Genomic DNA, 17,674 nt, shown 5'->3' with positions numbered 1-17,674 from the left:
AAGACTAGCCACCGCTGGCTAAGAGACTCTCCTGCATTAAGATAGGCTCTTTTCAGGTCTGTCTCAAGTCTCTTATCCATGGGGTCGCGCAGTGAGGCTTGATCATCAATGGGTAAGAGCGTATTCCTGGAAAGGTTTAGTACTGGGGCATCCACAACCGGGACGGAACAGAAGTCCTTGATATCTTCTTCATTGAAGGGATATAACTTGGTAAATCGCTGTTGAGTTGGACTTCTTTTGGACAAGACCTCCCATTCTGATTTTATCAGATCTGCCACCTCTTGGTGTAGAGGAAAAACTTGCCCCTTCTTCCTTGCTGAGGTAAGAACTGGGCAGTAGATGCCTCTTTTTCCTGGAGATTTAAGGCCAGTCTCATGGCCCTAATCAATGGGGAAATCAGATTAAAGTCAAAGGAAGAATGTTCCTCTTCCGAATCTTCCTCTGAGGAAGAATCAAGCAATAGGTCTCCACAGGCATCCTCTTCTGGTGGATGAGCCTCTTTGGAAGCTCGGGTAGTGACAGCTGAGGCACCTGACAATTCCTGGGCTACAGCTTGTTTGATCCAGGCCCGTATATCTGATGGCGGGATCGATGTGCCTGCTGCTTCTGTGAGACAGAGCTGGCATAGTCTTTTGCCCATTAGCGCTGGTTCAGAGCATCCCAGGCATTGACTGCTTGAGGCCTGCGTAGGGCTGGGGGATTCCTTTCGCCTAGCGGCCGGCTTCATGGTGCTAGGAGAAAACAGAGAGGCATATAGTTATTAATATCCCCACCTGCCCAGGTCCTACACAGATGTAGTGCTTGCGTAGGCTTGATTTATCTTTTTTTTTTTTTTTTTTTTTTTTTCTACCTCAGCAGGGGGGGGACTAGACTTCTGGGGGATGCGGCTTGGACCCAGCCAGGAAGGGACCTGCAGTAAAAAGAAAAATACGGTAGCTGTTAGGTGGGAATCTTTCCCTTGAGTCAGCCCCAATAATTACAGGTACCCTCCTGGAGTCCGCTAAACTAAGGCCTACCCAGAGGAGAACAGCAGTGGCCGAGAGCGGACGTGACACAGACCCAGGACGCCAATTCAAACAAGGCGCGCTGCTTGTCCCGCAACCCGGAAGAAAAGGATTTCCGGATATGACGTCACCGCCCCGACGAACTCCTCCGATTGTGGCCGAGCGCTAACTTCCGCATCCCCGCCTGCGTTCCAAAAACTGATGCGGCTGCCATAGGTCGCATGGGAGCCGGACGCTTTATGAGCAGGCCGGTAACCCAGGAAGCAGGGGAACGCCGAGTTCTTACTTTTGAGGCAGACGGCGGGCGAAAAACCCTGACTCGCCAGGGAAAAGGCCGGTTCCAGGGACGCCTTATGGGCAGGTCCCAGCTAATCCCCCCCTAAAAGAAAAACGAGCTCCTAGAAAAGGAGCGGAGCAAAGGAGAAGAACCAAAAAGACACCGTCGAGAGTAAGTGACACCTTTATTGTTTGTGGGAGGGTTCTTCTGACGGAGCATGAGGGGAGGGGCTAGTCCCGGTGAGTACTGACATGGAGAGGACAAGGGAAAGTCCGTTTGTTAAAAAGTAGAAAAAGTCTTTATTTAAAGCAGTGATCCCAACCAGTAGCTTGTGAGCAAATTGTTGCTCTTCAACCCCCTTGGATGTTGCTCCCACTAGCCTCAAACAGGTGCTTATTTTGGGCATGGAGGCAAGTTTTGGTTTTATAAAAACCATCTGCACTGCCAAACGGAGTCTCAATGTAGGCTGACAATCCACATAGGGGCTACCAAATGGCCAATCACAGTACTTATTTGGCACCCCAAGAATATTTTTTCATGCGTGCTTTGCTCCCCAGCTCCTTTTTCTTCTGAATATTGCTCATGGGTTCAAGAGGTTGGGGATCCCCCGAAGGGATACTGTCATGGTAAAGATGTTTTTTCAAAACATATCAGTTAATAGTCTTGCTCCAGCAGAATTCTGCACTGAAATCTGTTTCTCAAAAGAGCAAATTGTAGATTTTTTAACATTTAATTTTGAAATCTGACATGGGGCTAGACATATTGTCAGTTTTCCAGCTGCCCCAGTCATATGACTTGTGCCCTGATAAACTTCAGTCACTCTTTACTGCTGTACTGCAAGTTGGAGTGATATCACCCCCCCCCCCAGCAGTCTAACAACAGAACAATGGGAAGGTAACCAGATAGCAGCTCCCTAACACCAGATAACAGCTGTCTGGTAGATCTAAGAATAGCACTCAATAGTAAAATCCAGGTCCCATTGCTCAGTTACATTGATAGGGAGAAAACACAGCCTGCCTGAACTTAGTTCCATCCTAAGGGTTAGTCCACATGGGCAGATTCGGGGAGATTTAGCCTGGCGACTAATCGCCTCTTCTTCTGGGTGACAATCTTCCCAAACTGCCTTCGCGTGTCTTCCCGTCCACTATAATGAAAAGTCGCCTGCGCTAAAGCACATGCGGTGCTTCGTTTTCCGATGTCGCCCGTTCGGACAATCATAGAGTTCCAGGGGTACCCAGGTCACAAATGAGCACTCACTGCCAAATCTCACCCTAACTGGTCTGCAGGCTGGGCCTCCTTAGCTTATAACAAGGTTACATATATATCGAAACATTGGGGCAACGGTCACCCAGCTATAATTCCAGGTGTACCAGGGGCACAAATAAGCAATCACCCCTAATTTAACCCTAACTGGCCTTCAGGCTCATAATAAGGTTACACACATATATATATATATATATAATGAAGGTAAGTATCGGCACTCACAATATGATAGTCAAGAATGCCTGGGTGCTGAGATATATAGATTTGTTGAGATGAGGCCACACTTGCAAGTCTTTGAGAAAGGCTGGTGTACCAGCCAAAACGTCAGTCGGGCCTAATAAAATCTGATTCCCTTCCATAAGACCTGCGAGTGCGGCCTCATCTCATATATATCATATATATTTATATATATAGAAACATAGGGGCACAGTCAGTTTCTCTGACATACAGTACATGGGAGTAGATCTGCTGTGAGTACAGGAGATTGAAGCTTTTCCCCGTATTACATTTCCAAATGCCCACATACTACTTGACTGGAATAAGACAAACCCAGACACATAGCAGTAATTCCTAAAAATAGGGTCTAGGCTCTGTGTGCACAAGAGCTGACATTCTTTAGGTTAAACCAGCCATGCAATGAAAATCCCACTGGTTTTCCAGAGAATGGGGTGTGTGAGTTCAGAGCCTTTCCTGTGTGCATTGCACACTTCACTGCATTGTGTATAAAGCTGGGTTTCTATCCCTGTATCTAACCACCAACTGTTTTATGAATAAGCAAACAGAGCCAGGTAACCACAGTGATTGCATGTAAAAACTGGCTTGGGTGGAAACTGCCATAGCTGCCAAATCAGTTAATCTGATGCAATACACTGCATCCGCCATTGTGTGGGAGCATCACAGTGTCACATGGTGTATTGTGCTCCACACATGGGCTTTCCAACTTGATTTTCTGTGCCTTTCAAGCCTGTGCCTGCAGGAGCAGACAAAAAGGTTGTGGTCTATTTCTTTTTACCTTCATTGTTGGTGTTTGCTCCCCTGGGTAACTGATCTACAGACTGCAGGGCAGAAAGACGTGACTGTGTTGCTGTGCAGAGGCTACTGTATTCTCTGCCTATAGTTCAATGTATATATGTTTCTAAGATACAAGAAGCTGAAATCTTAGGCTGGTGGCACACATAAAGATTCGGGGGAGATTAGTCGCCCATCGACAAATCTCCGCTACTTTGGGCGACTAACCTCCCCAAATGTCTTCCTGCTGGCGATTCGTATTCTAGTGGGCGGGCATACATTTCTGAAGATGCCTCAGAAGGAAACTTCCGAAGCAATTCATATGCCATCCTGCTGGCGATTCGTATTCTTACCGGTTTTGAAGGCATTTGGGGAGATTAGAAGAAGAGAAGATTTGTCGCCGGGGACTAATCTCCCCCCAATCTTCAAGTGTGCCACCACCCTTAGGGTTTGTTGTATAAGCTTATTGCTTTCCACGGTGGGTCCGGGTGCTCATGCCCCAGACCTTCAGCAAAGGGGAGTAAGTCACAAAAAAATTGATTGTTGGCAGGCCCAATATGGAACACCAGAAAGTAGAATCCAGGAGCCCAATATTAAAAAAAAAGAAGTTTGTACTATTTTTTTTTGTACTATTTAAATATTGGGCTCCTGGTTTCTTTCTGGTGTTCCGGATTGGTGCCTGCCTACAATCAATTTTTTTATAGTTCTACACAGCCGGCAGCTAGGGAATCCCAGCACTATGATCCTACTAACATAAGGCCAAGAGTGTGCTCTGCAGTTAAAATGCATATTGTGTATTGGCCTGGGACTATAGACACTGTATGTCAGATTCTGATATTAAGATGACTGTGGAGGTAATTTGCTCCAAGGTATTTCAGTTTGTATAGAGGGGAGTGATACAAAAGCTAAGAGGGCTGGTTTCAGTCAGGAGGCTTTGCAGCAGTTCCAGTTTGCACGGACTTCGGCAGAAACTTTCAGTGTTATAGTTTAGGTTGAAACTATATGTACTGTAATTAGGAAAAATAATGCCTCCTAAAATCTACCTCTGCATCTCCAGGTTTTGAAATGCTAATAAGCAATAAAAAAGCATATATATACCTTTATGAATGTCCAAAATACAAACTAGACATGGGGCAGGTTGATCTCTCTAGTGGTGCTTCTTGGCTTATAAAGTCAGAACCATCTATGATTTTTTTATTTTGATGACTGTATATAGCCTTCCCATCTCTTGTCTCATAATCTGTTGAATGGCTAACATTCAGGGGCCCAAGCAAACATAGGCAACCTTTGACAATAGATGCTGAGCTATAACCCCTATCATCCAGGCTGGTAGAGCCAAAACTGGATCATTTCTAGACTAGGTTGGATAACAGGGTTGGCACACATGCAGGTTTACAGCTGCCCACTTAATTTCTCCATCTTGCCCTACTCTCTTCAATTATTGTCTGCATCTTGTTCTTCTGTCTCCATCTTGCCCTGCTATCTTCAGCTCCACTTCATTTCTCTTTCTTGCCCTACTCTCTTCAATAATTGTCTGTGTCCTGTTCTTCTGTCTCCATTTTGTCCTATACTTGCTATTTCAGCAGACCACAAGAGTATGTACAGAAGATAGGTGAAATCGGGGCAATACATAGAAGACACAGTTAGCCCTATCCTATGGTGTTGAGTTTAAAGTTTTAGTGGATACTAAGTTCCTGGTCGGCACATTAATCTATAGAGATGTTTCCATGGCAACTTATGCACCAGCTGGTGGTTAAAAGGTTACATCTTAAAGAAAGGGTTGCAAAATTGTGTTTGTTTATATGATTAAGCTCTATAAATAAATCTGTCAATATAGGAATCTCTCAAGGGGAGTCTTCAATACCAGAGCAAACTTTTTAGCAGAGGAAAGGAGACATGATCAGCAGCAAAGGAAGGGGATTCTTTATAGTAATGTCAATACCTGTGCATTTACTGAAAAAAAAATAAGCAGGAGCCCCCCCCCTAGGTTTGTGACTCATTTATGTTTTTTTCCTTGATCTTAACCAGTATAAATAGACTCAAGACTTAGTGAATGTGGCAGAAGACAGGGGTTACATGAGTCATTTCTGACCACTCCCTGGATAAATAGATACTTGGAGAAATACTTGACTTTCACGTAAAGCACATTCTTTCCCACGTGGTGACTTTTGAGCAGAGGATTCCAGGAAAGAAAACCAGGTTGTAGGTTCTGGAATTGTTCAATCTGATATATGATGATTTCTTCACATTCCTGTTTCTCTTGCAGCTCTATTGGGTTGGATGTCCACCCAGCTCTTAACCTGTGGGTTGCTAAAAAGGCACTCACTGCTACTCAATGCACTGTGGGTAAAATAAACAGCAGGCAATATATTTCACATCTCGTATGAGGGAGAGAGTTGAGCTCTGTATGTACATGTAGGCCTGGAATATGTCCAAGCCATGCCTCAACTCTATAGTTTATCTCATACACACAATATATATCTGTACTGAACATTCAGCAGTGCCAATTTAGCAGTATTCCTTCCAACTTACCCCTTTATATCAATATGCTTATACGAAATATGCTGGGCAGGGTGGTGCTTTAATATTTGTACCCCCACTTCCAAAATACACCTTTATATTGGGGATCCTGTGATAAATGTACTGTGAACCAGGCTTTTCTTCACTCAATCTATGTGTTGGGTGTGGAAGTGCCCATATACTTTATGCATCATTTGACAATACACAAGCCCCAAGTTTTCCTTCTGTCTGGGTGGAACAGAATTACTTTGGCACCTGTAGCTTTCCCTAGATAATCCTATTCAATGAAAATAGAAGTATTTATTGTAAAATATAATAAAACCTTTTCAGAGATGATGTACTGCATAGACAGAGTGCTTGTACTCACTATATGTTTTTTCTATGTTTATTGGACACTGTATAATAAGCTGATCATCAGCCAATCAGAAATGTTGTTCTGAATACAGGGTGAGTATAAGTGCAGAGCAAAGAGATTATACAGGGTCCTCGGCCATTAAAGAGGATCCCTATGAATATAAAACATTCCTGGCTGAGATAAAAATGTGTATAACTGTATAATGTGTATAATTCCTGGAGACTGCAACAGGGAGATGCAGGAAGATATCTGCAATTCATACATAGTGACATACAGTAGCTCCCAAGTTGTAGCACTGTGTCCCTCCTCGGGGGCCCAGATTGTAGGCCAATTAGGAAATAACTTGTAGAGTATATCTCCTTACTGTTCAAGATACAACTGGGAGTCCAGGAAGAAACTGAGCCTGAAGTGAACACATAATGACCTTATAGTTATTCTGATTAGTTATTCTTGGGGCAGTGGCTGAATTACTATGATTTTACACCAACAGTGCCATTCATTCTCACATGGTGGCGCTGCAGTTCTGCAAGATTCTGATGATGAATGTAGACTGTGTGTCCCGGTAACTGGGTGTAATCAGAACAATGATTTATTGGGTTATTAGCAAAAGGAACTTGTCTATCTACATTCCCTGTCTAAAGTTGCCCACACATGTAAAGATCCTCATGTTTGTCAAGGTCGCCATACAATTACTTTTATGTCCATCTTGAGGTAGGTGATATCAGGCTGTATAATCTCATCATCATCTGATGCATTCCTCACCCCAAGGGGATTTTTGAACTGGCCTGATTGACATCTGCCCGAATTTCAGCCAGATAATGGTCGGAGAGGCGCATTGGAGAGCCCCATACAAGTGCCAGTAAGCTACAGACACAGTTTGTCAGCAGCTTTTATCAGCTCATGTATGGAAAAATTAATATGAGCTTCATCATATTGAAATCATAAACTTTCTAAATACAATCAATTAAAAATTCTGTGAAAAAATCAATTTTAGCTTCACTATTCCTCTCTCACCATCTGTTTCTCCTCATTCTGTCTTCATTCAAGAGTTGGGTGTCAGAGGAATGATCCAATATATCTTTTAGGGGCCTAGGCGATGTATTAGAGCTCACTCTATTAAAATCATCAGAACTCCTGTCTCTATGTGCAGAATTTGTGCAAAAGGCAGTTATTGTGTTAGATTTTGTTTGTACTGGAATCAGTTATTTGAGTGAGCTGTAATACATCTGCTAGGAAAGGGAGCCCCCCTATAAGATATATTGGATCATTCATCTGACACACAACTGCTGCATTAAGACAGAATGAAGAGAAACAGATGCTGAGAGGAATTGTGAAGATAAACTTGATTATTTCAGAAACAATCTCGTATAACATTACATAATATTTCAGATTCAATACACTTAAATACACATAAATATATGGTTTGCTCATTTTTTGTGGGATTCCAAGCACCCAGATATTATCTGTTGGTGGTCGGATTTATTATTAGTTGTGCCTGAGTTTGTAAGCTAGTAACTTAGTAAACTCATTAGTGTAGTAGTAGATACCATTACCAGTCGACCAGAGGCAATGTCAAAAATCACACATTTTGAAGAAATTTTCAACACGGAAGCCTTTTTTTTTTCAACTGAAAACGCAGTTATAATATAGTGGATGGGAGGTATTCTAACAATGCAGGGCATGTGTGTAATATCAAAATATGCATGTAATTTCGCCTTACCATTATATCAATTAAATTCTGCAAATTTTGATGCCGGTTTGCAGAATAGCATTGAATTGCACAAAGCAAAATGCTGCAAAGTTGCTCATCACTACAGTCAAGACTTGAAAATAAAGGAAAAATTTTTATTGGTAGCCCCAAAGTGGAAAAAAAGGTGATACAAAAAACGCCCATACACTTCAATGTGATTTCCTTCCACAGTCTCTCTAACCAAAGGATGTCCAGCCTGTCATTCCCAGCTTTTCCTGAACCTCAGTTCTCAGCATGAGCCAACAGTATTAGGCTGTTCATGGATACTGAATTGTTATAGTCCAGCAATAGCTGGAGACCACAGGTTGAACATCTCTGTTGTAACCCATGGTTTCACCACTACCTTGTCAATGCTAGACAATCTAACTTTTTGGTCTTTAGAGATTAATATAATAAAAAGAAACCAATCCTGTTTCACACCCACCCATGATTACCTGAGGAAGGGAAGAGAATAACCTGCGAGACATCCTCCACTTTGTCCTGGTGGCTCTTGCTGTGTCTCTTGTGTAGCATTCTCTGCACTGGCCCCTGGATATTGGCAGATAGTGTTGGGGAGGAATCATTGGACAGAGGTGGAGGTGACCCAAGTGCTTCTATAATTTGTTCCTTTACCTTGGCCAGAAGAAGCTGGCGATCTCCCTCTGGCATGTCACAACTCTGCCCCAGCATAGGGCACTTTAAACTCACCAGCAGAAGCCATGTTAGAGATAGGAAAGGCATTATGAACTCTGATATCCTTGATGGGGTCTCAATCTCCTTAATATTTAGTCTTTTTCTTTCTGCTCACACATATGCTTGGCTATATAGCACCCAGTTGGGGAAATTCTTACTTGTTCTTTACTTCCCCTTAAATATCAGGTTCTCTTACTCTCTTCTCTCTCTCTGGACATCTCTGCCTGTGTGTGGACATCTCTCTGTCTTCCTACAGACAGGGCTTTTGTCAGTTATCAGAGTTGGCACGGAATAGGAGCTGGGCACACACTGAGCATTATCTGCAGTAGATGCTTGGAATGTAATGTGCCCCAGAGACAAAGTTATCACTGACCAGGGCCATTTCACACGGGAACACTCACATGACCATCTGCTGAGACCTTGATGTGCTCCATTCACAGCTGGGTTGAAAGGGGTGCAAGTAAGTTCTGAGAGAATGCTGGAAACTGTAGTTTAAGTATGATCATAAATAATGAGCCCCACACTTTAGTTCCATGTCATCAGCACTAAGTGCAACATTGACCCCATATTGCTATGCATTGTTTGGGTTCCATCTCTCCATAACGCTGGCTAAATGGAGGTTGGCTACTGGCTACTAAAAATGATTGTCACTCTCTCAGAAAGCAGCCTATATTCAGTGTATCTCAGCACAATATGGAGAGAATTCCCGGAATTCACTGGTTTGTGAAATTGTTACAAAGGGCATTTCAGCAAATATTTTACATATTTTCAAGACTAAAAGGAAAAATGTGAAAACCCTTGGCCGGACTATTGAGGAAAGTGAATTAATTGGTAATTGTTTTTTTTTTTTATAATTGTAATATTAAATAGTGAAATGTTCATGTGCCCCCTCCGCCTGACTTATTCCCTGCTCTGTCTTTGCCCTCTTGGCTTTCCTCATTATTTACTTGTAATGTAATCTGTTATAATTAGAGTATCTCTAACAAAGTTCTAGGTCAAAGTACCATTTATCAACGTACCACTCTTCTTTGTTCTTGAATATATACAACCCTCAGCGGGATACATTCCCCCACCCCACCCTTACACATAGGGTATCCCATATCTTGCTCAGTTCCATTGCAGATTGAAAGAACAATGGTGTATATCAATTGATGTGTCATTACATGACCTAGAACTTGTTCGAGATACTCTAATTATAACAGATTACATTACAAGTAAATAATGACTTGTATCACTAAAAAGTGATGTTTGGTCAGAGAAAATCAAATACTAGTTATTAATTGACACACCGATCAATCTGAACGTCTATAGGGTACACATAGTAATGCCCCGCACCATGCCAACCCCTTCACCCACCTAAGGATCCCTCCCTTGCAGTGTACGGTTGAGCAGGTGAAAGCTTGAGGTAACAAAGACCTTAAGTCATTTAAGTTCGTTCAGAACTCGTTCAGAACGCAATTGTTGCAAAATTACAGAGAGTATCAGACCCACGGATCATTCCATTTATCCAACCCCTTCATCCTCAATAGGTCCCCTCCCGATCCGATTACCCCAGTCACCAATTCTAAGTCCCTATCAGACGCCTGCCTAACCTGAAGCTAAATTGCGCCTGACGCGCGTTTCACCCGCAGTTGCAGGCTTTGTCAAAGGCTAACTAGTATTTGATCTTCTCTGACCAACCGTCACTTTTTAGTGATACAAGTGCAATCAGCATATTACCCCTCGAACCCATTGTTACCTAGTCAATCAGCCTCCTATACCTAACCTCAATTTTAATGTTGCTATCTAGATTTCGTTTTTGATAATTTATTAAAGGTTACGTTTTATCATTTACCTCACTAGAGTTTTGGAATTAACGGATGGGAGGGTGCAGTTGGATGGGTCAGCTCTTTTTTCTCCTTCTTATTATACATATTACTTATTTGACCCTGCACACCATCTTTTGCGTTTGATGGGTGGTGCTCCCCAACAATCTATTTTTTGTTCATTACATGTATGGCCAACACAGGAGGGCATGAATGGCCACAGCTGTAAACCTAGTGTATAACCAATTTTCAAATCCAGATAGCTTACAGAATCCTTCTCCGCGGTTTGACTGTCCCACTGGGAAAATTTTGGTGCTCCCCAGTCCTGGCCACTGATATGCCACTAGACCGCCAATTTGCTGTTGCCAATTTGTAAAGGGGGAAAATATCTCCTGTGCCTTACTCATTATTAACTCTTAATGTACCACTAACCTTTTGTGTGTGTGGGGAGGGGAACCTTCAGTGAAACACCATGAGTTGCAGTTGAAACACGTTCTCTTTATTGTCCCAGTCTTCAGTTAAGCAGCAGCACATTTACAGGGCTCAATCTCCCAGCATTCTATATGACACTTCCAGTAACTGCAGGCACCCCTCTTGGGTCCTGACCAGCTCACTTTTCGGACCTAGCCTTTCCTCTTAAAGGAGAAGTAAACCGTTATTAAAAAACCCTACCCTACATAGACCCCCCTCCCTCCTCACCCCCCAGCCTAGCTGCTACCCCGGGCAAATGCCCCTAACTTTTTACTTACCCCTCGGTGTAGATTCACGGCATCAGAGTTCACAGCAGCCATCTTCTTCTCTTTGGTCTTCATCGGGAAGTAAGTTCTGTATCGGCGCATGCGCAGTTGGAGCAGTATTCGGGTTTTTGTCAACTGCGCATGCCCCGAAAGTCACAAAAATTGCTGAAAGCTCCAGAAGAAGACCGATGAAGACCGAAGAAGAAGAAGATGGCACCCGTGAATTTCTGATGCCATGAATCTGCACCAAGGGGTAAGTAAGAAGTTAGGGGCATTTGCCCGGGTAGCAGCTAGGCTGGGGTATAGAGGGAGGGGGGGTCTATGTAGGGTAGTTGTTGTTTGAAGGTGAAACCCCCGTTTAACATTACTTAAACATTTATATTAAACCATTAACTTTTTACCCTATTACAAATTGTATCCAGGGACTGTATGTGCACCTCCCCATAAGCTATCTCTGATTATATTATTTCCTGGACCCAGAGGCCTCATAGCTCAGGTCAGCTTCTTTTGTAGGCACCACTCAAAGGTGTAACGGGACCCCACGTTACTAAGTTATTAGCCCACTGGTCACCTGGGTTGCTGAGGTGGTGAGCACAGTAGCACTACCAATAAGTAAAATGGAAAAAAGCCCCTCATATCCTTCAAGATTGAGACTTACCTAACCCTGCCAACTTCAATGTAAGCCTTGCCTTTTTCACAGCCCATACATTACTGCTTTCAGTCCTGGCCCTTGTTATGGGGCCTTGTACTGCAGTGCACCCTTTGCTCCCTTCATACCGGCCCTGGTCCAAGTTGCCCCTGTCTGACACTACAAGGAAAACCAGTGGTGGCTCTCCCTCAAGCTAACAACACAAACTCATTTTGATGCCTATTAAAGGGGTTGTTCACCTTCCAAACACATTTTCAGTTCTGTTGTTTTCAGATTGTTCTCCAGAAATAAAGACTTTTTCAAATTGCTTTCCATTTATTATTTTTTTTACAGTTTTTCCCAAAATCTAAGTTTAAAGTTGAATGTTCCTGTCTCTGGTGTTTGAGTCTGACAGCTCAGTAATTCGGGTGCAGATTCTGAACTAGAATATTCGCAACTATTGTATCAATTCTAGCAATGCAGGGATTGTGCTCAGCAGGGACAAAGATAAGAAACGTATCAACTAAATGTATCAATTTAGAACAGTTTAGAGAGTCGACGACCCCCCCTTCCAAGAGCTGCTTTAGAAGGTGAAAAATTAGATCTACACATCAATATTAGAAAAACGGTCACACATAGAAAATAGAAAGTAATTGTAAAAAGCCTTTATTTCTGGTGAACAATATGAAACCAAGTAAACTGAAAAAAGTGTTGGAAGGTGAACAACCCCTTTAAGAGCTCACAGCATGAGTGATTTGTTTGCAGCAGGGAAGAATCATATTATTTTCAGATAGCTAATGAAACAATAAAGGGAACACACTGTATACCCACCCCCACAGCTTTATGTAAAATTGTTCAGATGTTAAACACTGCAAATATCATGACTGTGTAACAGGCATCTCCCTGCAGTTCTGGACTGGGATTCAAAATAGGCCCTGGACTTTCAAGTACACAGCTTCAAACAGCCCCCACCAGCCTATTAAATAGTGACTGTCTATGACATCCTACAGCAGCTCCTCTGGCATTTGCCAGAACCAGTCTGGGTCTACCTCTCTGCTATTCTATCCTGGCAGTGACTCCACAGAACAGTTAAGGTTTTTGAGGCAGGAACCTCCAGCAGAGAACAGCAGAGGGCGCTCCTGTTATACAATCATGATTCAATCGTATTTGCAGTGTTGAACTTGCAGTCTAAACTTAACTTGTTAAGTTAACTTGCAGTTAAATTTGCAGTCCCAGAGGACAGAGGCTATTATCCTACTATTACTATAGGCACCATCTCTCCCTACTATACCTGATATCTCACAGCCACACTCCCTTCCCAAAGACTAGTATCCCCACTGCTACTATAGACATCATTTCTATTCTTCTATCCTACTATACCTGATATACCACAGCCACAATCCCTTCCCAGAGGTCAGTATCAATTCTCTGAAGGGGGTTCAATGTTGTATTTATAGGATATTCTCTGTCCTCTGGTGCTCAGTCTCCACAAACCAAGGTTTCTGGGAGTTGTAGTTTAGCAAGAGCCTGAAACCCACTTGGGTAAAGGGGTTATTTTATATGGCTGGTGCAGTACCGGCGGTGAATGGCCACTGTATTCTGGACTGGCTAATCTATGTTTGCATAACTAAAAATGCCAGGAGGAGCTGATGCTGGAACTTCAGTGGCTTTACATAGCACAGAATCCCAGCTTAACCAGACTTGCCCTGTTTTGTTGGCCGTGTCATCACATGACTCCCTCTATGTGTGTCCCTCAAGTGAGTGAAGGGGGAGCGGCTCAGACCATGTAAATGAAAAACATTTCAGGGATTTTAAGATCCCTTTTTCTTTTCTTATCCATCTCTGTCTCTTTATCAGCAATGATCCCCTCATTAAAGAGACTAAAAGGGGAAACCGAGGGCAACACACACTGCTTTAGCTGCAAGTTAGCAGCTGGCTTAGTATCATGGAATTTATTTTTTAAGTAATTAAAGAGAAAAATGTCCATGACATTCATCAAAAAAGATTTTTTTGGGGGAGGTTCCCTTTGCTAAATATTGCCTCCAGACAGAGGGAGGTGTCCTAGGCCTTTGTTGAAAATATTAAGGATAAGGCAGCCAATAAAAAATCCGGAAACAAAAGAGGCTGGTTCTGATTGGATGCAGAAAAGTGTCAATTGGTTCTACAATTGGACTCTGGCTTTTAGCCATGAAACAGTGACTAGGTCACCCAGTTTGGGGATGACTGAATTGTATGATGTGTATACCCACAGCAATGTGGCATTATTTTGTGTTAATACCTTTCTTGAACCATATAAATTCAGTGATCCCCAACCAGTAGCTCGAGAGCAACATGTTGCTCTCCAACCCCTTGAATTTTGCTCCCAGTGGCCTCAAAGTAGGTGCTTATTTAGAATTCCAGGCTTGGAGGCAAGTTTTGGTTGCATAAAAACCAGGTGTACTGCCAAACAGAGCCTCAATGTAGGTTGACAATCCACATAGGGGCTACCAAATGGCCAATCACAGCCCTTATTTGGCAGCCCAAGAACATTTTTCATGCATGTGTCGCTCCCAAGCTCCTTTTACTGCTGAATGTTGCTCACGGGTTCAAAAAGTTGGGGATCCCTGATATAAATCAACGGTGAAAATGATAAATGTATGAAATAACAGGTGATCCTATAAAGTGCATTTATGAAGGAACATCCATACAGAATGAGTTCTCTGTGGAACAGGTGTCGGAGGAGCCCAGCAGCTGTGCGGGTGCCTATGAGTGATATGGTGGGTTACCAAGGGCAGTTATATGGAATGTTACAGGAGGTTACTTGCACAAGATACTAAGCCCTTGAACCAGGGCATAGCTATTCATGAGGCCAGTGCAAATCCTATGTGAGAGGGATGAGGAATGGATATGTTGTAAACAGTGGGTATCTGAGCAGAGCCAGTTCTATACTGATCACATACCAATGGCAGAGTGTCCAGAAGCAAAAGTGCAGGGGTGAATTTATGGGGTAACTGCCCAGGGCCCAGTGCCGGGCAACGCCGGCTGTTTGCCCTAAGGAATCCGACCAGCCATGCGTCCATGCGTAAAAAAGGACGCGTGCGCGCAACTGTGCGCAAAGACGCGCGTGCGCAACCATGCGCAAACGAGGACGCGCGTGCGCAACCGTGCGCAAACGAAGACGCATATGCGCAAACGAGGACGCGCGTGCGCAAACGAAGACGCGCGTGCGCAAACGAGGACGCGCGTGCGCAAACGAAGACGCACGTGCGCAACCGTGCGCAATCGAGGACGCGCTTGGGCGGCCGTGCTTAAGAGATAAGGTTTTTCAGACCGGCGGACTAGGGGTAGGCTGCTATGAGATACGTGCCTGGCGCCCCCAAGAGCGTTGCGCCCTAGGCACTTGCCTCTTTTGCCTTCCCCTAGTCCCGGCCTTGCCAGGGCCCTCTACCTAGTGGGATCCTACATAACAGTAGTTGTAAGGCAACTTGAAAACAGAACACAATGGGAACAGCAGAATAAGGGCAACAGTGTAACAGTATCAGTGTTGTTGACCTTGCAGCCCTTCCATTGAAGTACGACTCCCAACACCCACCAAATCCACCAACGTGAGAGTTCAACAACAACAGCTGATATGGCCTTAGGGTGGAAAATCTTATGGTATCTACTACCACTACTAAAGACTGGGCAGAGCATCCCATTGGACTTGGCATGATTGAGTACAGGCCTCTGGAGTTGTGTGAATATGTGGGAAGTGTTAGCAGAAGAATGCATTACTCACATTTAGCAGTGGCATGGGGATGTGTATAAACGTTACATTATCTTATACCAAAAGAAAAGTCGAATGGCACCAGCCTTTGCACAGCTATCTGCACCTATCAATCATTTCCTGGGCTGTCTCACACTCCATAGCCTGTAATAGATACAAGCAGGAGGTGCTGCTGCTGCTCCTCTGAGCTTCTGTCTCCAACTGTTTACCTGGTTGCTCTCTTCCCGGAGGCTTGTGTCTTGTGCCTCTGACTTTCTCTCTGCCCCTTTTTCCCTTGTGCATTTTGCTTCTGACAGGATCAGCCGTCTCAACATTTTATCTTTAGACTAAAATTAGGATTGTTTCTGTGCATAATCACCAAACACAGTGAGCTGAGCATGGAATAACTCAAGGGGGATGCTATATGTGAGACAGAGACACCATTCGCTGGGAGAAAGATGGGAGAAGCCTGGATGAACTGTACAATGAATCTGATTACTGCTTGTCCCCTGGGGGGCCACGCGTTATCCATTTTCCATGTGCACCCACCTGATGCTGGGGTGTATGTCTGCAGGGGCAGTGTTTGGCTGCAGCTGTACTCCTGGTGGATCCGATGCAACGCCATGGCCAAGAACCCAACCCAGGGGACCATCCAGCCCAGGTGGAAGTGTTCACTGTTAATGAGTGTAAACATGCCAAGCTCCGCTGCCTGGTGACTGGCGAACCATGCCCAGAGATCATTTGGCACAAAAAATGGCCGTGCTGTTAGTCCTGGACGCAGGGCTCTAATTTATGAGTACTGTGAAGGGCACTTTATTCTGTTTTGTCGACAGCAGGACCGAGGTCTCTATGTGTGTGGTGCTTCCAACAGTCCTGGGAACACACTAAGTGCCGTCATGTTACATATGAGAGGTTTGTGAGCATGTTCATGAAACTGCTAAATGTGTGAAATAAGGTACCGTTTGTTGTAAAAATATCTGGCCCCCAAGAAGGCAGGATGACAATAGTTTTAGATCAGTGTTCAGCTGCACCTTTGGTTATTTGTAGACCCTGAAACGATGAAGCCTAGTTGTGCCCCACCATCTGCAGTAGCCATAGGGTAACAGATGACTAAAGCTTTGTCGCATACAAGTCCCAGAGTGGACTGCTTCTAGCAGCATATAACACCTGTTTGGTGTCACGTGCCACCAGGTGTAGGGCCCAAAACTGCCAAGGGCCTAAAACGATATCTTAACAAAACAAAAACACCAATGGTACTATTGATGCTGTCGAACCAGAGAAGGATGCCTAGTTGCGTGTGGCAACATTCTAGGCCTACGCAGGGCCCTTTGCCAAACCTGAAACATTGACATTTTTTTATGAGCAAATAGACATCTTTCACTGGTTCAGCTGCATCCGTGGTGCCATTGGTATTTTTATTTTGTCAAGATAAAACCTTGTTGCAGTGATTCTCACTCCACCTGTTCATTAACCCTAAATTCTACATTGACATGTAAGGTTCTGTTCCCATCTCTTGGGAAACACATGGCAGTTGGTTGGTTGGGAACACATGGTTTTGGGCAGTTTAGCCCTGAACTCACTAGCTGCCCAATAGCCTGACTTACTGACTGCAGTGTGTTCTTAAGGGTAAAGGGACATGGGTAGCATTTTACGTATTTGCCTGGTCACTTGCTCTTCTCTTATAACTGATAGGTAGTACTAGATAGGTGCCTAATATACAGGGACGGAGACAAGAGGAAAGCATTAAAAAGATGACTGCCTTCTCTGCACTTATGATATGATTTGATAGCACTATATAGGTACCTAATATAAAGAGATAGCAAAAGGGAGGGTCTTCAAAGGAGAGGCATTTATTGCATACATTACAGTTTACATTTTCATGTTTCTCTTCCTCGTCCTTGTTCTGCAATAATTTTTGCTTCCTTTCCATT

General features: G+C 43.7%; 1 protein-coding gene across 1 annotated transcript; it reads right to left on the bottom strand.

Moving 5' to 3' along the window:
- Positions 1-1,353: 1,353 nt before the first annotated feature.
- Positions 1,354-9,078, bottom strand: LOC100127301 (uncharacterized; the record flags this gene model as incomplete). The annotated part of the gene is given in 3 exon segments (NM_001112870.1): positions 1,354-1,369; positions 3,691-3,699; positions 8,613-9,078. Coding segments are annotated over 3 exon segments (238 nt in total), but the record flags the coding sequence as incomplete, so codon positions are not given.
- Between the last annotated feature and the right edge of the window lie 8,596 nt (positions 9,079-17,674).

The sequence above is a fragment of the Xenopus laevis genome, chromosome 9_10S, assembly GCF_017654675.1.
Source record: "Xenopus laevis strain J_2021 chromosome 9_10S, Xenopus_laevis_v10.1, whole genome shotgun sequence".
In the NCBI taxonomy this organism is placed as follows: domain Eukaryota; kingdom Metazoa; phylum Chordata; class Amphibia; order Anura; family Pipidae; genus Xenopus; species Xenopus laevis.
The sequence above is the reverse complement of the archived record's forward strand: the minus strand, read 5'-3'. Positions and strand labels throughout refer to the sequence as shown.